Genomic DNA, 20,376 nt, shown 5'->3' with positions numbered 1-20,376 from the left:
CATACTTTTCCCGCTCAACATTTTCACGGAAAAAAGAGGACGTGAGCGAAAGCTAAGCTTCGAGCATGAGCTATGCTCGTCTCTGTTTACATAAGACACAAATGTTCTAATTATCGCAATTAACCGATAAATCGATACGCGGTAATAATAATTCAATGAACTTTTGTTGCGAGCGCTATGAAAACGCATTCATACTTACGAAAAACACTTTCATTACCGAAACCCTGCAATACAGGAGTAAATAGACGAGCCCTTTAAATAGCTCGGTACAGAAACCAACAAATCAGTCTTTCTAGAGAATCAATTGGTATAGTACAATAAGCATATCAATACTACAACTATAATTTAACATGACTCCATTCCCAGCTATTATTTTGAGTTTGTTCATTTGCGCGTTATCACTTTATTCAACTACTGGCTTTCCCGTTGACGATCTACTGGAACAGCAAAGACATGAAAATGTAAGTAAAGTAATCAAGTGTTCAATGGTTTATTGCTAACTATAAAATAGCCAAAATTAACACCGTGATTTTATAAATAATTGTTTTTTTTTTACCATAGATGGAACTTAGAGAACTTTTAGTGTCTACAGAGAGTCGAATAGAAGCGTTGCAGCAAAAAAATGCATGTCTACTTTAAATCTTTATGATCTTAACGGTTTGTATTAATGCTGTTAATAATTTACAGGTTATTTTGAAAGACCTGGTTATCAAAATGGAAATTGAAGCACTCAGACAGTTTGAAAGAGCATCAACTACACCGAGGCCAAGGTTTGATTCTTCTACTACCGTCAGGCTCCTTGGCGACGTAGTCCCTATGAGTCTTCCTGCGGTCAAACACGACTAAAAAAATCAAAAATTTTATTTATAAAGTAAATTTTGTGAAAATACAATCAAAGCATAGATTCACGACATTTTGTTTAAAAATTTCTTTTTTGCCTAAAAGGTTTGAAATTTTGTGTTGTAAGTGCACACAAACTGTTTTTTTTCAACAGTTTGTTCCCCTGTCGGGCGTTTCATATAGAAAAATATTTTTTATACAGTCAACTCAAAGATCATGTGCAGTACCCCCAACCCCCTTAAACTATAGATGCCTTCTAGAAAAACCTTCGGGTCTAAGTTTGCAAATAAAAAATTGGTTACAGTTGTGCATCCCTTTTAGCTTTATAATGTTTGTTGTCATTGTTTGAGATTTTTTTGTTTTGTCATTGTTTTTTTTTGTAATGGATAGTAGGTAAGCTGCTACATGGATAGACTATGGTTTTAATCTCATATATAACATCATCATCAGAAATTGATTTTAAAAAAATATTTGTGTGTAGGAAAATTTCTGGAATTAGTGAAAGTTGAAAAATTGGTGATGGTAATTGTTCGCGATCAAGAACAAGATTGGCGATGATAATGTTTGTGTGGAACAGAAAAGAAAGTAAAAATCTAATTATATTGACAAATTGTATTAGTTAAAAATTTATTTTTTTTCAATTACGAAAATTAATAATAAAAATTAGTATATTGACACATTTCAAAAATGTCCTGGCAGATATCCAGCATAACAGGTTTTCTTCGATCGAAAACCAAACAATTTGGGGTTGTAAAACGCCATTTTTAATATAGGGGTTGTGCAAATGAACGGGCGTACCTGAAAAATCGTTCAAAATTTTGATTATTACGTGGCTGACTTAGTCCAATGTCAAGCGCAACAGAAAGGGGGTCGAGCGATGAAAACTGCGCGCACCAATGGGAGAAAGGTCAGTGAAGGGAGGTTTACCTGAGCCAAATCATACGAGAAGAAAGGTTTTGAAGTCTACCTAGGAAGCTAAATCCTAAGAGGCTAGAGGCCCTACAGGAACTAAAACCTTCCATATATTTATAACAATGAATATTACCCTGAGGGACAATTTTTAAATAATTTGCCTAATAAATAACCTATAGATCATTGATCCGACATTATTGTATTTGGCAGTGATTTTCTACTAAAACCTTCCATATATTTATAACAATGAATATAACCCTGAGGGACAATTTTTAAATAATTTGCCTAATAAAAAACCTATAGATCATTGATCCGACATTATTGTATTTGGCAGTGATTTTCAATACTTAAGAAATGTTGCATTCCGAAACTTATTTCGCCGTCAATAATAATTTATTAATTGTTTCACTAGTCAAAATGATTACTTGTGTAAAATATAGTTTTTTAAGATTGCGTTGTATTATTTTCCGAATCAACTTTTTTCATGTCATATCGCAACGTTTTTTACATGAGGCACATCAAAGTAGATGTCGCGTCTGTTGATCGAAGAAAGTTACTTTCAACACATAACTCTGCTTTCTGCTACAAGCCCATTACTGTCGTAAAATTTAACCATGAGTAACCAAAAATGAAAAAAGCCGTGAAAGAAAGATTCGATAAAGTTACCAAAATATCTCTTGGCTCAGGACGTGTTTGTTCAAGTAGCATAGAAAAAGAATCGAGAACAGTAACTTCATTGAGACAATCAACTCGAAACAGGTAAAGTAAGTGTTTTGACGATGAAGAATATTTACAAAAGTTAATCGAAGTTAATAAACCTGTCCTTCCCAAATGTAGTATTTTGATGAGGATGAGTGCATTATGAGACTTGCTACCATTAAATGTGAAATCTTATTTATGTGACCGTGCGGACTCGGGGATTGTACTTCTACGTGTTCACATTTCGTTAAATAGTAGTTGGAAACACTTGTACTGTTGGTATTTAATTGCTATACCGATTCATTCTCTAGAACGACTGATTTGTTGGTTTCTTTAGAGCTATTTAATGGGCTCGTCTATTTACTCCTGTATTGCAGTCTTTCGATAATTATCAGTCATTCCCTAAGTATTTATGCTAAACTGCAACAATAGTTCCTTGAATTATTATTATCATGCATCGATTTAAAGATGATTTCCTATAAATAGAACATGTGTGTTTGCGTTAAGCAATTGAAAATTCGTCCTAAATATTGATCGTTGGGTTGAAGTCACTGATACATGTTGCAACAACAAAAATATGTTCATAATTCAATACAGTATAAGTAGGTGACGCATAAACAAGTGCATAGACACGCGTTTGTTTGAGTAACTGCGAAAAGAAATGTTTGTTTGGTGTCATTTGGTTGTGGAAGTTGCAGCTGAGCTAGCAATAATACGAGAAAAATTATATGGCAAATTGGAACGCGGATCGATACTAATGAGAAAGGGCAATGCACACCCAAATAATTAAATCGATAGTATCTAAATAGAAAGGTTGAATGAGACACTTCCATATTCAAGACCTTTACAAAGTGACCGACAATTAAAGAGAACGGAGACTCAATTACTCTTATCGTTACTTTAGTATTTCTCATTCCAAAAAATGGCTCCATTTTTCGCCATTTATTTGTATCTCTTTAATAAATATGGTTTGTTTCAGCACAATGATTCTTTGACTCCTGCCATTTGTGGCGGCTAAATAATTCACGAAGCAAATTATATTTTCTTGTTATCGTCTGTATTGTTTTAACCAACTCACGGTATTCAAGCCTTGGTGTTCACTCCTGTCTACTAGATCCGGTCGCCTCCCGTCTGTTGCGGTCCGTTCTGGTGGGAATCTGGCATCCTGTTGGCTCTGTAGCCCCACATGCTCAATCTGTTATCTTTCTCATTTTTTCGTTTTGTACCCAAACAAACCGGTCGAGATACGAGATCTATTTGATGCTGCAGCGTGTTTTCAGTTTCTGTGTCACAATGACCTTCTGCCGAGAGGACCACTATGTATTCCAAACCTGGATAGGGGAAAACCAATTTCACGTCGCACTCTCAGACAAAATCACCGCCTTCTATCATTCTGTTGGCGTCGCACAGCATCATCAATCGCTCCAACGTTTTTTTTATCGCGAGTTAAGTAGCAAGGACAATTAAAAACATAAAAATTCACTGCACTGATCTTCGGCGACGTTTTTCATTGCCTGCTGCCGTGTACATATTACAACACACAGCCAACCAGTGCAAGAAATTCCTACAGGTTGCTACAAAAATGAAAGGCTTTCCTTCGAAATCGAAAAAGAGGCAATCTACTTCGCCGAAGATGTCACTAAGTCACTCGAAATCAGCGGGTTCAGCCTAACCGCCAATTAGACGAGTCCTTGGCATCATCCCTCAGCATGACAGATCGTTGCAACCAGTCGACCTTAACCTCCAACCCGCAAAGCTCGAATATAAACAAGGAATGAAATGGGGGATAACGACGGAAATAATCAGCATCAGAACGAAACAGGTACTACCCGTGACAACAATAAGGTAACTTCTTTCAGCAATCTCACTCATTTTCGACGCACCCTGGGTTGCATCTGCCAATCATCAATGGTGCCAAATTTCTGTTCAAACAATCGCGCATATCTTCGTAGGACGATCATTTCAGCCGCGGGTGGGACAATCCTTTACCAGTTTACTTACTGTGAAAGTAGAGTATCTCGGTCAATCAATTTAAAAAAATCTTCTTCCTCCGCATTCCTATGGTGCCAACATTCCTCTTCATAAGACAGTATTTCGTTAAGCATTATACGCGGAGGCATCATCACAGTCACATGTGCAGCAGCGGCGTATTTGCGATCTCAATTCCAAGACAAAGTCAACGTCAACAACACAAACTTATAGTGTTCTAATCTCGTTGTCGGGAAAAACGAATAGGTGAAGTACGAGCGGAGAAAGTCGGATCGGATATACAGTCGCGGCTGAAAGTTTCTTTACGTGTAGCTCAAAAATACGCCTTTTTACTGTGTATTGGCGGATGGTATTAGCCTATGGTAGAGGTTGAGTTACCTTATTTGCTCGATTTTCTCAAGTTTTACCCCCTACCCCCTTACACCTCCGACAATGATTTGTTGGCGCGGCTTTCTAAACTATGGGTAACGATGGCCGATAATCAGGCAATTGCATCGATGCCCAATAAACTAGCAATAGCTCTTAAATGAAACGATAAAATGACAGATGATTGATCAGTTTGTAACTGTGACAATTTCTGCATTGATTAGTTTAATTTTAGCATTGGGCAGTAGGAATGCGTAACGTTTGCGTTATCGCGGGTAAATTAGTAATCAATGTTAAGAGGTAGAGTTAAGTAAAGAAGGGCGGTAAAAAATAAAGAAACGAGCAAATAAGGTAGCTCAACCTCTACCATAGGCTCACACCATCCGCCAATACACAGTAAAAAGGCGGGTTTTGGAGCTACACGTAAAGAAACTTTCAGCCGCGACTGTATGCTGGATTTGCAAGAAAATGGTTAACTGCAGTTACATCCGTTGTGTAACTTGTGCCAAGGTGTATTATTGCAGTTATACTGTGATATTTATTTCCATGTATCAACTTCACAACTGTGATTTGATGCAGAATTTGAATGTCATAAAGTTTAAATAAAAAAGTTAGGGGATTTCTCGAAAGATTTCAATTTTCTGTGTTCTCTCCACTCGTCATCTAACTTTTGAGACTCAATGTCTTCCAACAGGATTGAAAATCGTGTTATAATCGGGAAAAGAGAAACGTGGGTTTTATTATTACGGGCAGTTTTTGGTTCAAGGATAATGATGAAAAAATGTCAAAATATCGAAGCCCCTCTCCGCCCATTCCCCCACCCCCCCCAAAATTAAACCCCTTCCCTAAATTAAACAGCAAAAAATAAATAAAAAAACATACTATAGCATATCAAAAATACCGAGATTTAAAAAAAGTTCTTAGCGATATCCTGTCTTATTAAAAATATTACGGAAGGATTAACAAAGAGAAAATATTATAGGAATGAAAAATTGCCATTTTTAAATCGGAATTAAAGTGATTTTTCATCTGGCATGGTGGTCAAAATTATGCATGTTATAGATCTAACGGCGCTCTTTTTTAGACCTCAACGAACCCACCAGGCCCTATTTTTGACCCTGTAAAAGAAAGCCAAAGTAGTACCATTTAATACAGGCCCTCTCGTCAGTGCGGAAACTTTTGGGTCCTAATTTAAAAGGGCTCTTCCCGTGAACAAAAAAAAAATCCCCAAAAAATATATGCTATTAAACTTAGGTCTTAGAACCCCCTAGTCCCAAAATCGTTTTCGTCAGAAGAAAACTTGATTTTTTCGACTTATTTTTCATGCTACGGTGCATATTAGTCGCGAAGTCGCAAGATTTTTGTCACTTCGGAACCGTTGTAGCTTTCAAAAAGCTTTAAAAACAGCAAATGATAACTTATTATTGTATTTATTACATGGTGGAGCTGCACATGTTTTCTTATTCGTCTTCACAAAAAACTGTTTCTTTATCAAACCTGGGGCAGGGAAAAAAACTATTGCATAAAAGTAAACAAAATTTCGTGTTTACACTTTGAAACAAATTTTCAAACATTTTAGGATAGAGAAAGTTTTAAGTTTTAAAAAATATGTCGTGATTCCCTGAAAAGACAATAAGGCTTTTTAAAGGACTTGTATGTTTACTCCTGTATCGCAGTCTTTCTATATTAAGAACAGTCATTTCCTTAGTATTACTGCTTTTTCACAGCTGAAATGCAACAATTTTCCGTTTAACTCTTACTATCGATTTATCGATGATTTCCACGATAACTAGAACATACGTGTTCCATGTAAAGCCATTAAAATTTAACCTAAATTTATCTTTGGGTTGAGGTCGCTGACATATGTTGCAATATTTAAAAATGTGTTCATAATCCAACACAGTATGAGTTGATAATGCATAAGTAAGTGCATAGAAATGAGTTTGTTTGAGTAGCTACGAAAAAAATGTTTGCTTTGTGTCATTTGTTTTTGTCAGTCGCATCTATGCATAGCCTACTTGATGTACTAGTTCAAGCCTGGAATATCGGGCTCCAAAAGTGACGCAGCCCTCGTGCGATAGGAGGAGCTTTTTGTGGGCTGGACACTAAAGTCACCAACAACAAATATAAGAACTTTATTTAGCGTTTGTCCATATCCACGTAAATGACGTTATATTGCCACAAAAGATGTGATTTGTAACATGAATATAATTATATAAGTTATAGCAAGATTTATGAGCAACAAAATTTATTTTTTTGGATTCCGTTCATCCCGGCTTTCAGAATTCAGAAATTCTAACCGCTAGGCTTAACCCTGACGAGCTTTTTTCAAGCAAAAGTTTAAAAAAAATAAAAATCGAGAAATCTGATTTTTGAAATATAAAAAGTAAGGTGTCCAAATCAAGGGGTTGGGTAGTGCAGAATTGAAACATTTTTTGGAAAGATCCCCAGCTGAAAAGGCAAAAAGGGAAGTTCTATGTTAATTGGGGTTAATTTTTTCAAGAGGGGTAAAAAGAGACAAATGGAAACGAAAAAAGAAGAATTATACGGGGGAGGAAAATAAAAGGAAGGAAGGAAATGTTACTTTTATAGCCACTAGTTAATTAGTGCTAAGAGAGCCCACGGATATCACCCTTGATCAAAACAATTTCAGAAAAACTAGTCAAGTCAGCCGTGAAAACTAACCTGTACAATCAGCCCTTCGCGTGATGAATCTAGTGGATGGAAAATTCAACTATTGAGATGTCCTGTGGGACAATGTGATAGGCTTTGAGCAAAAACTACTTGTGGTTGCTGAACCATTTAAATTGGAACTTTCTCCAGCAAAAAGGGAAAAAAGGGAATTTTTTTTTATTTCCCCTAGGCTTTTGGAAGTATTGTCACTTCCCGGTAGATCGTTTTAAAAAATTGTCTATTTATTTCAAAATTTTTGGGGGGGGGCGGCACCCACGGAAAATTCCCCTCTGCACTTCCCAATCCCTTGGTCCAAATATCTCGTGGCAAAGATACAAATATGGTTTGTTATTGCCACAAAATGTAATTTTTAAGGTGTTAGATTGATTTGGATAACTGATCTACTATTAGTGGCTTCAAAGGTAGCGCACTCGCCTTCGACGCAGTATCATAATGTTCGTTCGCACCCACGGGAGATCTTTTTAATGGCAATTAAAAAAAATTATAAATATTCGGCATGTTTTGTTTTTTTAGTTGTTCTTCACCATCACAAGAGTGCGCATGTTTCATTCGACTTTGGGAAAAGGGAGGTAGAGACTGCGTCAAGACGAAAACAGGGCGAGATAGGGAAGCTGTTGGGGAATTTGAATACGGATTGGTACTAATAAGAAAGGGCAATGTACACTAAAATAATGAAATCGATATAATCTAGATAGATTGGTTGAACCTTACATTGTGATCAACAGTTTAAGAGAATGGAGTCTCAATCACTGTTGTCGTTACGGTTGTATTCTCATTCGAAAATGGCTCAATTTTCCGCCATTCATTTTAGTTTCTTCATAATGGCTTGTACATTCAACATATTCGATCGTCTTTCTCTACCCATAAAGGAAAACTTATAAATAAATATTGTTTGTTGGCTGTACCCTAGCAAGACCAATTTCTTTGGCCGTTATAGGCAGTAGCACTGGAAGACCTCCGCGTGATAAGTATCAGGAATATCGGTGGTGATCTCTCATCAAGAGCAATGATTCCATAGATTTTAGATCATTCCATAACATCAGATCATTCTGATTCTGATAACCTCAGGTATTGCGCCTCGCTTGTCTGGGTGGGTTTTAGGATGGCGTAGAGCATCGGATAAGTCCGACAAAGTCAAACAAAGCGAGGCGCAATGCCTAAGGCTCTTCCAGCAAACGAAGTTTCCCTCGAAGGCTTAGTTGACCGATGGAAAACAAAATGTTAAAAAATATTTTTAACAGCTATATACATTCGTCATGATCATGGCATTTAAAAACTTGACTATCGGATGATTTAATTATTTTTACTTCAACAACAAATTAATTTTACCTTTTCTGTTATTTATTTTTAAGGGAAAGATATTAGTTTGTTTTTTATTTATGTAATGTAGAATAGATAATGCCCCGTGGAAAGAGATGAAAACCGGGCACCCCTTTGGCTCTATTCTTAATCTGTTCTTCGTCTTTTCTTTCCATTCTTCCTCGAGCCAGATAAAAGCAATTTTTTTAACACTAGTAAGGATGTTTACAAAAACATTATAATAACAAATGAACTAACATGATTTCTGAGTGAGAATTTTTCACGTAAAATGTCGAGTGTTGTCAAAGTCAAATAAAAAGTGATTTAAAACCAAATAACTCTTTTATTGATTTAAATCCTTATTTAAATTCTAATTCAAAATCATCAAAAAATTATATAAATCGCGATGTAAATCATTTTTTTAATCATAATCAAAATCATAGCAAAAAATTCCTGCTCTTTAACAAGCCGTCCGCCACTCAAATAGACCGTTTTGGGGGATTTGATTTTGCGGAAATCATAGCTAGGGATCTAAAATTTAACAAAAGCCAAAATTTTGACTTTTTTTTGTTTTTTGTCCAGCAATTTTCTCGTTAACTGCTGCACCTAAAAATAATTTAATTGTTTTAAAACTATGGAATAGCCCACCTCTTCAAATCATTTTTCATATTTTTTCCATACTCAGCTTAGAAGCCGAGATATGAATGATTCAAAATTTGGAAAAAATTCCAGAAAATTTCTTCGTTTTTTGGCCAAACCGCAATTTAAATCAAAAGTGGTTAAATAGAATAAGATTTTGCCAACACTGAAAATGCCCTGATATAGGCAAGTAATTTAATAGGGCTAGGATGGATAGTGGATAGCATGGATAGTGCATGACGCGTACCCTACTTTGTTTGCGAACGCACCCCCCGCGCGCTTTCCCCTGTATCTGTAGCAAAGTAGCATTCTCATTGTGAGGTTTGAAATTCACTGAAAAAATCAAATTTAATGTCTTAAATTATCTTTGTCATTTTTATTTTTGCTGTGTTTATGTTTAAAACGTAACAACGTTACGGAGCATTAAACGAGGTATCTATTGAAACCTAGTTTATAAGTTTTCTTCACTTTAAAAGTTTATTAATTTTAAATCTATTTTTTTCAATTTTGAAGTCTGAAACAAATGATGCCAGATAACATTTTTGAATTTTCTAGGAATACAATTTTGTTTTTTACTCACAGAAAAATGAAGCATTACAAAAAGATCAATTATTTCTGTATTTTTCCACATCTGCAACTACACAAACACGGCGTGGGAACAACCCAAAAAAGAATTCATTTTTGAATTTACAAAAGGTTTGTCGTGCCAGGAACACGTTAATTCACATTCTGATGTACAGTATTCTGCGCATAAACTAGAACAGCAATTTTTCTCTCCTAAACCACCTATTGGCTGGTCAGATAAATTCGAGTCTTTTTTTTAGGCTGAAGCAAAGAAAAGAAAGAAACTGATGCAATTTCCAGAGCAATAAAAAGGTAATTTTGTAGAAAACGGATAATTACGCATCGAAAGCACTATCCTTGAAACAAGGCAGTCTAGAATTCTGAAAATGGTGTCTTTTTCTGATATTCACCAAGTTTCATTTTATTCTTGGTCGGGAAAGTTCATGAGTTTCTTCAGCCTGCAGCCTCACGGAAATAAAATACCAAATACAAACGAATGCTATGCACATGTTTTCAATAGCCACACTGTGGTGGAGCTGGGATCGGGTGCTTATAGGGCCATTTCCCTTAAGGGTCCGTTTTCGAATTTTCGAAATAAGTTATCCCGCATTATTGCTACCCTAGCTTCGACTACCACGAACAAATGACAAAAAACAAACAATTATTTTTTTAGCTACTCAAACAAATGCATTTCTATGCACTTGCTTATGCAGTATCTACTTATACTGTGTTGGATTATGAACAAATAGTAATGTTCTGCACATCTTATCGGTGATCCCAGCCCAGCGATCAATTAAGGACAAAGTTTGAAATTGCTTTACATGCACACTAAAATTATTGAACTTTTGCTTATACTAATTTTAGAACACTCTCATACTTTTCCCGCTCAACAGTTTTACGGATAAAAGAGGGCGTGAGCGAAAGCTAAGCTTTGAGCATGAGCTATGCTCGTCTCTGTTTACATAAGACACAAATGTTCTAATTATCGCAATTAACCGATGAATCGATACGCGATAATAATAATTCAATGAACTTTTGTTGCGAGCGCTATGAAAACGCATTCATACTTACGAAAAACACTGTCATTACCGAAACCCTGCAATACAGGAGTAAATAGACGAGCCCTTCAAATAGCTCGGTACAGAAACCAACAAATCAGTCTTTCTAGAGAATCAATTGGTATAGTACAATAAGCATATCAATACTACAACTATAATTTAACATGACTCCATTCCCAGCTATTATTTTGAGTTTGTTCATTTGCGCGTTATCACTTTATTCAACTACTGGCTTTCCCGTTGACGATCTACTGGAACAGCAAAGACATGAAAATGTAAGTAAAGTAATCAAGTGTTCAATGGCTTATTGCTAACTATAAAATAGCCAAAATTGACACCGGGTTTTTATAAATAATTGTTTTATTTTGACCATAGATGGAACTTAGAGAACTTTTAGTGTCTACAGAGAGTCGAATAGAAGCGTTGCAGCAAAAAAATGCATGTCTACTTTAAATCTTTATGATCTTAACGGTTTGTATTAATGCTGTTAATAATTTACAGGTTATTTTGAAAGACCTGATTATCAAAATGGAAATTGAAGCACTCAGACAGTTTGAAAGAGCATCAACTACACCAAGGCCAAGGTTTGATTCTTCTACTACCGTCAGGCTCCTTGGCGACGTAGTCCCTATGAGTCTTCCTGCGGTCAAACACGACTAAAAAAAATCAAAAATTTTATTTATAAAGTAAATTTTGTGAAAATACAATCAAAGCATAGATTCACGACATTTTGTTTAAAAATTTCTTTTTTGCCTAAAAGGTCTGAAATTTTGTGTTGTAAGTGCACACTAACTGTTTTTTTTCATTAGTTTGTTCCCCTGTCGGGCGTTTCATATAGAAAAATATTTTTTATACAGTCAACTCAAAGATCATGTGCAGTACCCCCAACCCCCTTAAACTATAGATGCCTTCTAGAAAAACCTTCGGGTCTAAGTTTGCAAATAAAAAATTAGTTACAGTTGTGCATCCCTTTTAGCTTTATAATGTTTGTTGTCATTGTTTGAGATTTTTTTGTTTTGTCATTTTTTTTTTTGTAATGGATAGTAGGTAAGCTGCTACATGGATAGACTAGGGTTTTAATCTCATATATAACATCATCATCAGAAATCGATTTTTAAAAAATATTTGTGTGTAGGAAAATTTCTGGAATTAGTGAAAGTTGAAAAATCGGTGATGGTAATTGTTCGCGATCAAGAACAAGATTGGCGAAAATAATTTTTGTGTGGAACAGAAAAGAAAGTAAAAAACTAATTATGTTGAAAAATTATATTAGTTAAAAATTAATTTTTTCAATTACGAAAATTAATAATTCAAATTAGTATATTGACACATTTCAAAAATGTCCTGGCAGATATCCAGCATAACAGGTTTTCTCCGATCGAAAGCCAAAAAATTCAGAGTTGTAAAACGCCATTTTTAATATAGGGGTTGTGCAAATGAACGGGAGTGCCTGAAAAAGCGTTAAAAATTTTGATTATTACGAGGCTGACTAAGTCCAATGTCAAGCGCGACAGAAAGGGGATTGAGCGATGAAAATTGCGCACACCAATGGGAGAAAGGTCAGTGAAGGGAGGTTTACCTGAGCCAAATCATACGAGAAGAAAGGTTTTGAAGTCTACCTAGGAAGCTAAATCCTAAGAGGCTAAAGGCCCTACAGGAACTTAAAACCTTCCATATATTTATAAGAATGAATATTACCCTAAGGGATAATTTTTAAATAATTTCCCTAATTAATAAACCTATAGATCATTGATCCGACATTAAAGAGGCTATTCACCTCACGGTTTCGCGAGTCAATTGTTTCGATGTCCGCCATCGTTGTTGGTTGTTTTGGTTGTCTGTATCAGCTGAAAGTGGGGTTTTCCAATACAAAGTGGATTTTGTGAATCAGTGTGTTATTTTTTTTGTGTGTGTCAGTTAATTGCTACGTATCTTGGTTAGTATGTGTAGCAATTTGTGTCTCCGGATCACATTCCTTGTATTAAAAAAAAATTTCCCCTGTTGTTTACTTTTTTCGCGACCGAATCTTCAGAAAATTGCCCGAGGGAAGAAAAGGGAGAAAAGGAAAGTATGGGTTTTTCCTTTTTTCATACTTTCAGACACATGTTGCAACAAAAAAATATGTTCATAATTCAATACAGTATAAGTAGGTGACGCATAAACAAGTGCATAGACACGCGTTTGTTTGAGTAACTGGTTGTTTTGTGTCATTGGGTTGTGGCAGTTGCAGCTGAGCTAGCAATAATACGAGAAAAATTATATGGCAAATTGGAACGCGGATCGATACTAACGAGAAAGGGCAATGTACACCCAAATAATTAAATCGATAGTATCTCAATAGAAAGGTTGAATGGGACACTTCCATATTCGAGACCTTTACATAGTGACCGTCAATTAAAGAGAACTGAGACTCAATTACTCTTATCGTTACGTTAGTATTTCTCATTAAAAAAATGGCTCCATTTTCCGCCATTTATTTGTATCTCTTTAATAAATATGGTTTATTGGCAGTACCCTAGCAAGACCGTTTTCTCTTGCCATTATGGGCAATATCATACGGAAGACCGGTTTTCTCCTATCAAGTAGGGTTCTCCTATCTCGTAATGGTGATCATTTTTAATATATAGGGTTCAATGTGTGTAAATAAACGAGAGTCCGCGACACACGCATTTGAAGTTTTTAGTTCTGCTTGGCCTATGCGCAGCTTGTGGGGCAACCCGTTTACCAGAACTGTATGCAAATAAAGTCTTCAGAAATCAAATCAGTAGATTAGCGTAGTGGTTTTTTGTGACGACTTGTAAACAAGTAGCCATCTAGCGCTCAGCCTCAAAGATACATATATCTTTTTGTGATGACAGCAGTCTTGTTTTTCTTGCGAGGGCCGTAGGAGGTAGGACTAAGGATACAAAATCCAGAGTAAAATTATACTTACGAAACCAACCCTCGCGCCTTTTTCTCTGTAAAACAGAGAAATCACGCGCTTATGAGGGGGCTACAACCCAATGTGGGAGGAATGGGGGGGGAGAAAGGGACAAACACGGGCCATAAAATTAATTCTGTTTTCAATTCACAATTGACTAGATTAAATATGACGCGAAAAATCTGAAAATGAAGACTTCTTTTGAGCTTGCGAAGTTCTTCATTTCACTGTTTTTCGCGTCTTTCTACCTTAACCCATTCTGTACTTATACCCTTTCAAAGTACCCTACTTTTCATGGAGCTTTATGGAGCGTTCCCAAACTTATAGGGATCCATTTTAAGCCTACCCTTCCCTTTATCAGAAAAATCTGAAAAAAAACTAACCTAATGTTAATTATTGCGAGCCCGAAGGGCGAAGCTAATAATCGTGTACGCAGAAAAATAAAAACCATGTCACTTTGTCTGTATGTATGTATGTATGTATGTATGTACAGTGGGTACCGAAAGTATCCGTACGGCTGAGAGGATCAGTAGGAAAAACGCGTTTTTCAAAACGCTCCCAAAAATAGAATTCTCAGTGGAATTCAATAAAAAAATTTTTCAAAGGTTAATTTTAGAGCGAAGTATCATGTGATTTTTTTTGTTGAATTTTTCAACAACGCGATATGTGGTTTTTATCGCGTTGCGTAAGTAACCCCTGCTATTTAACAAAATCATCGGCGGGTAGTCAGCTGTTCCACGCAAGCTTATGGGGAAACGGCTGAAAATTTACCCTCTACCTCATTGTGCTGCCAACTGGCGGGCGGCTTTCACTCCCCGGACTTCTATGGCCCACAGCGGGGGATAGGACTGCTTTCTCCTCTATACTCCTCCCTGCTGCGGATACGAAGTAATTGGAAATAGGTCTATAGACATGTGAATCTTTTCGTGTTTAAGATACCTTACTTATTCTCTCTTGGCTTCCAAGAGGCTCCTGGGGGTGTTATTAGGACCGGTTTTTCGGACAATTTGCGGGTTTCGTGGATATTTTTACTAAAAATTTGTCCGTTCATGGAGTGCGTTATCAAACTTGTTGAGACGAACAATCTGATGTAAAAATAATCCCGATCTGTTCAGCGGATCGTAAGCGCTGGTGATTAAACCGCTTTTTTTTCGTTTTTGCGGTTTGGATTGAAGGAAGGGGTCGATTTTTTGGCAGGTGGTATGTGGGAAGCGGGGCTCTTTTTTGCGGGGGGTTGGTTGGAAAGGGGTCGGCCTTTTTGGAGGGGGATAAGACGGGGAGGAGTCGATTTTTCTACTGGGGGGGCCTACCCTCCACCCCCACCCCCTATAGTCAAAGTGTCGTGGCGTTTGTTTGGTTTAAATTTTCAACCAGACGACAGTCACGACACAAATTCACAAAAAAAAAGACAACACAAAGAGGGACCTCCCGTAGAAAAAGTTTAGCTTAGCCGATAGCGCGACTGCCTGGTGCAAACTGGTTCCAAGCTTTAGGCTTGGAACCAGCTTGCACCAAGTATACCCTAATGAAGTATTTGATGGACTTCTTTTTAATGCTGAAACTAAAGCCACTCCAAGCATGTTATTTTCTGTATTATATTTCCCCTTTTTATTTATGCTTGCGCAAGGCTATTTCAAGGCAATAGTTTTTAACTTTTTAAATTGATTGCTCAGAATGAGGCTATTCCAAGCACAGCAAACATTTCATGTTTGCTGTGCTTGGAATAACCTTGGCGCAAGCATAAATATTAACAAATTAACTGATTATATATTATAGGCTAATTATGAAATAAATATTGCATATATGTTTCATTTGAATTCCTTATATGAATAAAAATATATTTATACTTTAAAGTTGCATTTTTTCTTTCAAGATCAACACTGCACAGCAGCGGTAGGATGCTTATTTTAGCCCTATTTCAGCACTTTAAGATATATTACTTAACACGTTAAGCATTTTGGTAAGAATTATAAACAAACTGAAAAGCAAAATGTCATGCTTCTTCGAAGTGTAACATGCTTACAAAAAAATAAGTATGTTTATAAAATGAAATTAAGTATGTTTACAGAACAAGTACTTTTAGCAACACACTTATCATAGATTTAACGTACTTATAAAGTTTTAAAAAGTATGTTAATGCTTATAAGTATGTTAAATAAAAAAGAACAAGTCCTTTAAGCAACACAATTATCATAAACTTAACGTATTTACTTTATTTATAAACGTACTCCAATGTTTTCTCTGCTGCAACGAAAAAATGACAGAGTCCATTTCATTAACCATTAATGTAATTACTACATACAATTTGCCTCTATTGATAAGGTCTCTATAGCTGAGTGGTTAGCAAGCTGGGTTGAAACTTCAGTGGTTGATGGTTCAAACCTCATCAAAGTCATAGCTTTTTTTCAATAATACGTAAAGTTTGCTTATCACAACATTAAAATAAAAGGCTTGGGGTAACCTTGAATAAACAAGTTTGGTCCAAGCTTAAAAACAGTATTATTAAAAGTTAAAGTTTTTAAGATTGGAATCCGCGAGCTTGTGCTGGGCTTGGCAACAAGTCTAGCGCAAGCCTGCTCTAAGCCGTTTATTTTCTACGGGCTGCCGCCACACCGGCACCTCCTGGTAGAAAAAGATATCATGTAGTTTCATGTAGGGTGTAGTTATTTTATATGGGTTTGGAAATAAACATCCATGTTATTAATTAAAAAAGAAAATATACAGGGAAAATTAACCGTAAGTGACTATTTTCTGGGAATCATATACATTATCAATTATGTTTTTTAATCATAAATAAATTAAATATGCCTCATCCTCAATTCATGAGCAGACGACAAAATGTGTGCGCCACCCACCGGTGGGAAAAAGGAGGAAAAATTAAATCCCACATTTCGATATTTTCTAGTAGATCTAGTATATCAAATTCAATAAATACCTGTAATTTTTTACGGTTTTGGGGTAGTTTTAAATTTAAAAAGTAGTAAATTAACCGAGATTCTGGAGATTCTATGAGATTCTACGAGATTCTACGAGATTCTACGAGATTCTACGGGATTCTGTGAGATTCTGAAGGATCTACGAGATTTTGAAGATTCTGGGGATTCTGGGAGAATCTAATCACGGTGTATGAGGATTCTGAGAGTTGTCAATACCCCGAATCCCCTTTCGTCAAGCCGTCTTCTTCAATGACAAACGCACAATAGATTTTTTAAATACGAAACTTTACATTTAATATTGCATCTGCTTTACATTAGAAATGTGTATGTTGTGCATTTTGTTTACTGTGTTTCTATAACTTGCAACAACTTTTTTTTTTCAACAGTATGTCACCAAAATATACAAATAAATCATGTTTAAAACCTATATGCTGCAATAACGGTAATGGCGAACGAGCTGTATAACTCATCCAGGATAGGAATTTTCTGGCGAGAGTATAGTGACGTTTTATTTATAAACACCTTGAACAATCGAAGTTTATTGTTTAAGAATGTCCTAATCGAAGATATGGTCTTTTAGAGAACGTAGTCTCAAACTCGACCTTCAGCCTCGTTGTTCTCATGAATTTGGATCATTTTCAATGGTGAATCGCAGTGGTCTCTACCGCCTCGTTGAACATTAGATAACCGTCGATTTCCGTGCCCAAAGTGATGTGTACTTGGTGCATGAAGGCACCTCTCAGAGTAGTCTCCCTTACTTCCATAACGGCCACTAAACGTTTGACCGATTTGTCGAAAAATAGAAGACTTTCGACTCTTGCGCTCCGTGGAAGATGTCGAAGATTGTTGAATTAGGTTGTTCTCGTATTCACTGAGCATCAAGTAATTTTCGACCTGGTGATCAATAGATGGGATTTTCAAATAATCACTTGCTTTGTATGAAACAATAATTCAGAAAAACCTTGTCGCAAGAAGTAATGCAATCGGCTGCAAAGTCAAGTTCTTCTAGTAAATGATCTGGAATGTCCATCTGGGGTTGTAAAAAAAAAATAATTAATTACAACATTTTATCGACCAATAACGTAACATAAAGCTCTGCAATCCTTACATCGGCAATGCCTTCTTCGGAAATGCAGGTTAGTTCAGCGGCGGCAGCTCCGTATGGTAACTCTCCCAACTGAGCTAAAACCAAGGAAGTCTGTTGCAAAAGCGTTAGCGGCGGAAGATTAATCTCCTCTTCGGCCAATGAATCTCTTCGAATACGACTCTAAGATGGGTAAACAGACATGTAAGTTTAACTGTGATCGACTGTGATAAGAAATGTTTTATGAGGAGTAAATGAAAAACCTTGCAAGACGGTGGGCAAGGATCTTCTTCATCTTCGTCTGGCTGGACTTCAATTCCATCAACATCTATTCGGCATATTTCGCCATCTACTACTACACTTCCACCTCCTGCGCCGTCGGTATTGGGCTCGCTGGCCACTTTAGGTGTACGTGGCCGATTTGCTCCCTTTTGTTTCTTTCTATGTTGGTGCTTGTGAGAATGCGAATGCGAATGTGACAGCACATATTTGCGCAAATCAATTATGAACAGCGCTAGGCTGCCGCTAAACACGAACGCGCTGCTGGCATAATAAGCTGTTTCTTGGCCATACTCGGTACTTAAGAAACCTGAATTGTAGGATGTTGTACTAAGCGTTAGGATATCATATTGATCAGAATTTGTTGCTGCTATATTCCGAGCTATTTTCCCTTTATGATTTACGAATTTTTCTATTTTGCTGGGTTATTCAATATTCAATGCTCATTTTGCTTTTTTAGTTTTTTACATCTTTATTAGGCTATTGAAATATTTACGTATGTGACAGTAAATTTTACCTGTGAAAGGTATACCACAGACTAGAGGTAGAGCTTGTGATGCCTGAACGAAGCTCCATGCACGAGCAAAATTGCGAGCGCGAACACGTTGATAGACGAACATCTTCAGAGCGTAGTGATACGCTCCCAACCCAAAGCCTGTTTAATTTTTTTTTTATGCATCGTAAAATAAAATTATATTGGATGGATATTTTATTTGTTAATCACTGTTTACCGTAAACCCAGCAAAAAAGACTGTAACGGCCATCAGCTGTTGGTTGTTGACTGATTGGCGAGTGTGACGACCAAGGTGTTGAGACAACGGCTTGTGAAAGGAGAGACAGGGCAGCCAAAAGACCCGCAGCCTATGGTAATCAATTGAAAATAATGATGCAAAGTATGACTACGAGCTTGGGGTCGACCATATTATAATTCATCTATTCAGGATCAGTTATTGCAAATTTAATTCTGTTTTAATGAAACCGCACGAATGAAATGCAGAAATAAAGTTTTGAAGCAATGCATTTTAGTGAAATCCCACGGAACCCTTCAATGCATGTGGAAAAACTCGTCCATTTCTAGACAGAGTAACGCAGAGTAACAAATTCGTTTAATCTAACGGATAGATTTTTGACGTTTGTGATTGGACAATGGCTCCGAGGTGGCGCCATTGTCTGCCGGATTTCTGTGAGGACCGGGAAGATTTGAAAACGGCAACAAAATGTTTTCAGATCAATGCGGATGAGCAATTGCTCATTGGAATGACATTGATGAGCCTTAGACTGACTTTTTTTATCAATTTTAAATTTGCCCTAGCTGAGTAAATTGTTATGAAAATTCAGTTAGGCGAGGAATGTGGGTACCGCATGTTACAGTATTGTTGCAAGGCTTTAGAAAAAAATCGATAAAAATTGTGAACGATAAATGACATTCCGGTGATTTGTGAGAATATCCGAGAAATTAATTTAGTCTACCAGTAGATATGTTTATACTTGACACAGGTATTGACGTCCGATTTTGCATTCGGCGGGTTCACGGACAATGAGAAGACCGACAGCTGCGCAACCTAATGTCCAGGCAAGTCCTATGTACACTTGGAGCCACATGGAAGAATCTCGCCCTTGGGTTTTTTCTGCTTCGTAGCCCTGTTTTGATTTTTTTAATAATAAATAAGTAAATTTAGTGTATTTTCATCGATACTAAAACAGAAAAAAATAGACCCACCAGGTATATAAGAGGCGTGTAGATGCCAGCAGCTATAGAAGCTGTTGAGACCATAATAGTTTGAATGGTTCGTGATTTGAGTGAAGTAAAATCAAAGAACGGTGGCTTTTCTTCGTGCTTGTTCTTCTCTTTGATCTGTTGAATATTAAATTGAAAAAAAAAAATAATAAAATGTTCTTATCGATGAAATCGCACTTATTGCAGTACTTTCTTTCGTTGGTTCTTTAAATGTAGAATGGCTCTCCTTTGCGGGTGGTAAAGAGAGGCCGACCTGTAACAGGATCCGAGAATGAAGGTCAACAAGACGAGGCCGGTGACAGCCTGCAGACCCAAGCGCCAACCTATGGCACTGCATAAGTGAATATTGGGAATAATTT

General features: G+C 36.6%; 3 protein-coding genes across 5 annotated transcripts in view; 2 read left to right on the top strand and 1 right to left on the bottom strand.

Annotated features, from left to right (window-relative positions):
• Nucleotides 1–223: 223 nt before the first annotated feature.
• Nucleotides 224–913, top strand: LOC124191541. Its single transcript, XM_046584829.1, has 3 exons — nucleotides 224–461; nucleotides 562–624; nucleotides 688–913. Exons 1-3 carry the CDS (start codon nucleotides 351–353, stop codon nucleotides 844–846), a joined length of 333 nt encoding a protein of 110 aa, XP_046440785.1. The 5' UTR covers nucleotides 224–350; the 3' UTR covers nucleotides 847–913.
• Nucleotides 914–11,099: 10,186 nt separating this feature from the next.
• Nucleotides 11,100–11,786, top strand: LOC124191540. The gene is made up of 3 exons (XM_046584828.1): nucleotides 11,100–11,335; nucleotides 11,436–11,498; nucleotides 11,562–11,786. The coding sequence occupies exons 1-3, from the start codon at nucleotides 11,225–11,227 to the stop codon at nucleotides 11,718–11,720; spliced, it is 333 nt and encodes a 110-aa protein (XP_046440784.1). The 5' UTR covers nucleotides 11,100–11,224; the 3' UTR covers nucleotides 11,721–11,786.
• Nucleotides 11,787–17,184: 5,398 nt separating this feature from the next.
• LOC124191534 (monocarboxylate transporter 2-like) overlaps nucleotides 17,185–20,376 on the bottom strand; it is a 55,989-nt gene continuing 52,797 nt past the window's right edge. For all 3 annotated transcript variants that reach the window (XM_046584825.1, XM_046584823.1, XM_046584824.1), the window contains 9 exons: nucleotides 20,207–20,348; nucleotides 20,000–20,134; nucleotides 19,768–19,920; nucleotides 19,011–19,140; nucleotides 18,797–18,934; nucleotides 18,264–18,589; nucleotides 18,025–18,183; nucleotides 17,878–17,946; nucleotides 17,185–17,810 (listed from right to left, as the gene is read on the bottom strand). In XM_046584825.1, the coding sequence (XP_046440781.1) occupies nucleotides 17,508–17,810; nucleotides 17,878–17,946; nucleotides 18,025–18,183; nucleotides 18,264–18,589; nucleotides 18,797–18,934; nucleotides 19,011–19,140; nucleotides 19,768–19,920; nucleotides 20,000–20,134; nucleotides 20,207–20,348 (1,555 nt within the window). In that variant the 3' untranslated portion in view covers nucleotides 17,185–17,507. The remainder of the gene's footprint in view (nucleotides 17,811–17,877; nucleotides 17,947–18,024; nucleotides 18,184–18,263; nucleotides 18,590–18,796; nucleotides 18,935–19,010; nucleotides 19,141–19,767; nucleotides 19,921–19,999; nucleotides 20,135–20,206; nucleotides 20,349–20,376) is intronic.

Source organism: Daphnia pulex, chromosome 3 (assembly GCF_021134715.1).
Source record: "Daphnia pulex isolate KAP4 chromosome 3, ASM2113471v1".
Taxonomy (NCBI): domain Eukaryota; kingdom Metazoa; phylum Arthropoda; class Branchiopoda; order Diplostraca; family Daphniidae; genus Daphnia; species Daphnia pulex.
This window is presented reverse-complemented; position numbering and strand designations above follow the sequence as displayed.

What these genes read in the sequence shown, in the direction of transcription:
- LOC124191540 (XM_046584828.1), top strand. Translation starts at nt 11,225, where the DNA reads ATGACTCCATTCCCAGCTATTATTTTGAGTTTGTTCATTTGCGCGTTA. An exon ending in AACAGCAAAGACATGAAAAT is followed by an intron (nt 11,336 to 11,435) that starts GTAAGTAAAGTA and finishes TTTTGACCATAG; the next exon opens with ATGGAACTTAGAGAACTTTT. An exon ending in AAGCGTTGCAGCAAAAAAAT is followed by an intron (nt 11,499 to 11,561) that starts GCATGTCTACTT and finishes AATAATTTACAG; the next exon opens with GTTATTTTGAAAGACCTGAT.
- LOC124191541 (XM_046584829.1), top strand. Translation starts at nt 351, where the DNA reads ATGACTCCATTCCCAGCTATTATTTTGAGTTTGTTCATTTGCGCGTTA. An exon ending in AACAGCAAAGACATGAAAAT is followed by an intron (nt 462 to 561) that starts GTAAGTAAAGTA and finishes TTTTTACCATAG; the next exon opens with ATGGAACTTAGAGAACTTTT. An exon ending in AAGCGTTGCAGCAAAAAAAT is followed by an intron (nt 625 to 687) that starts GCATGTCTACTT and finishes AATAATTTACAG; the next exon opens with GTTATTTTGAAAGACCTGGT.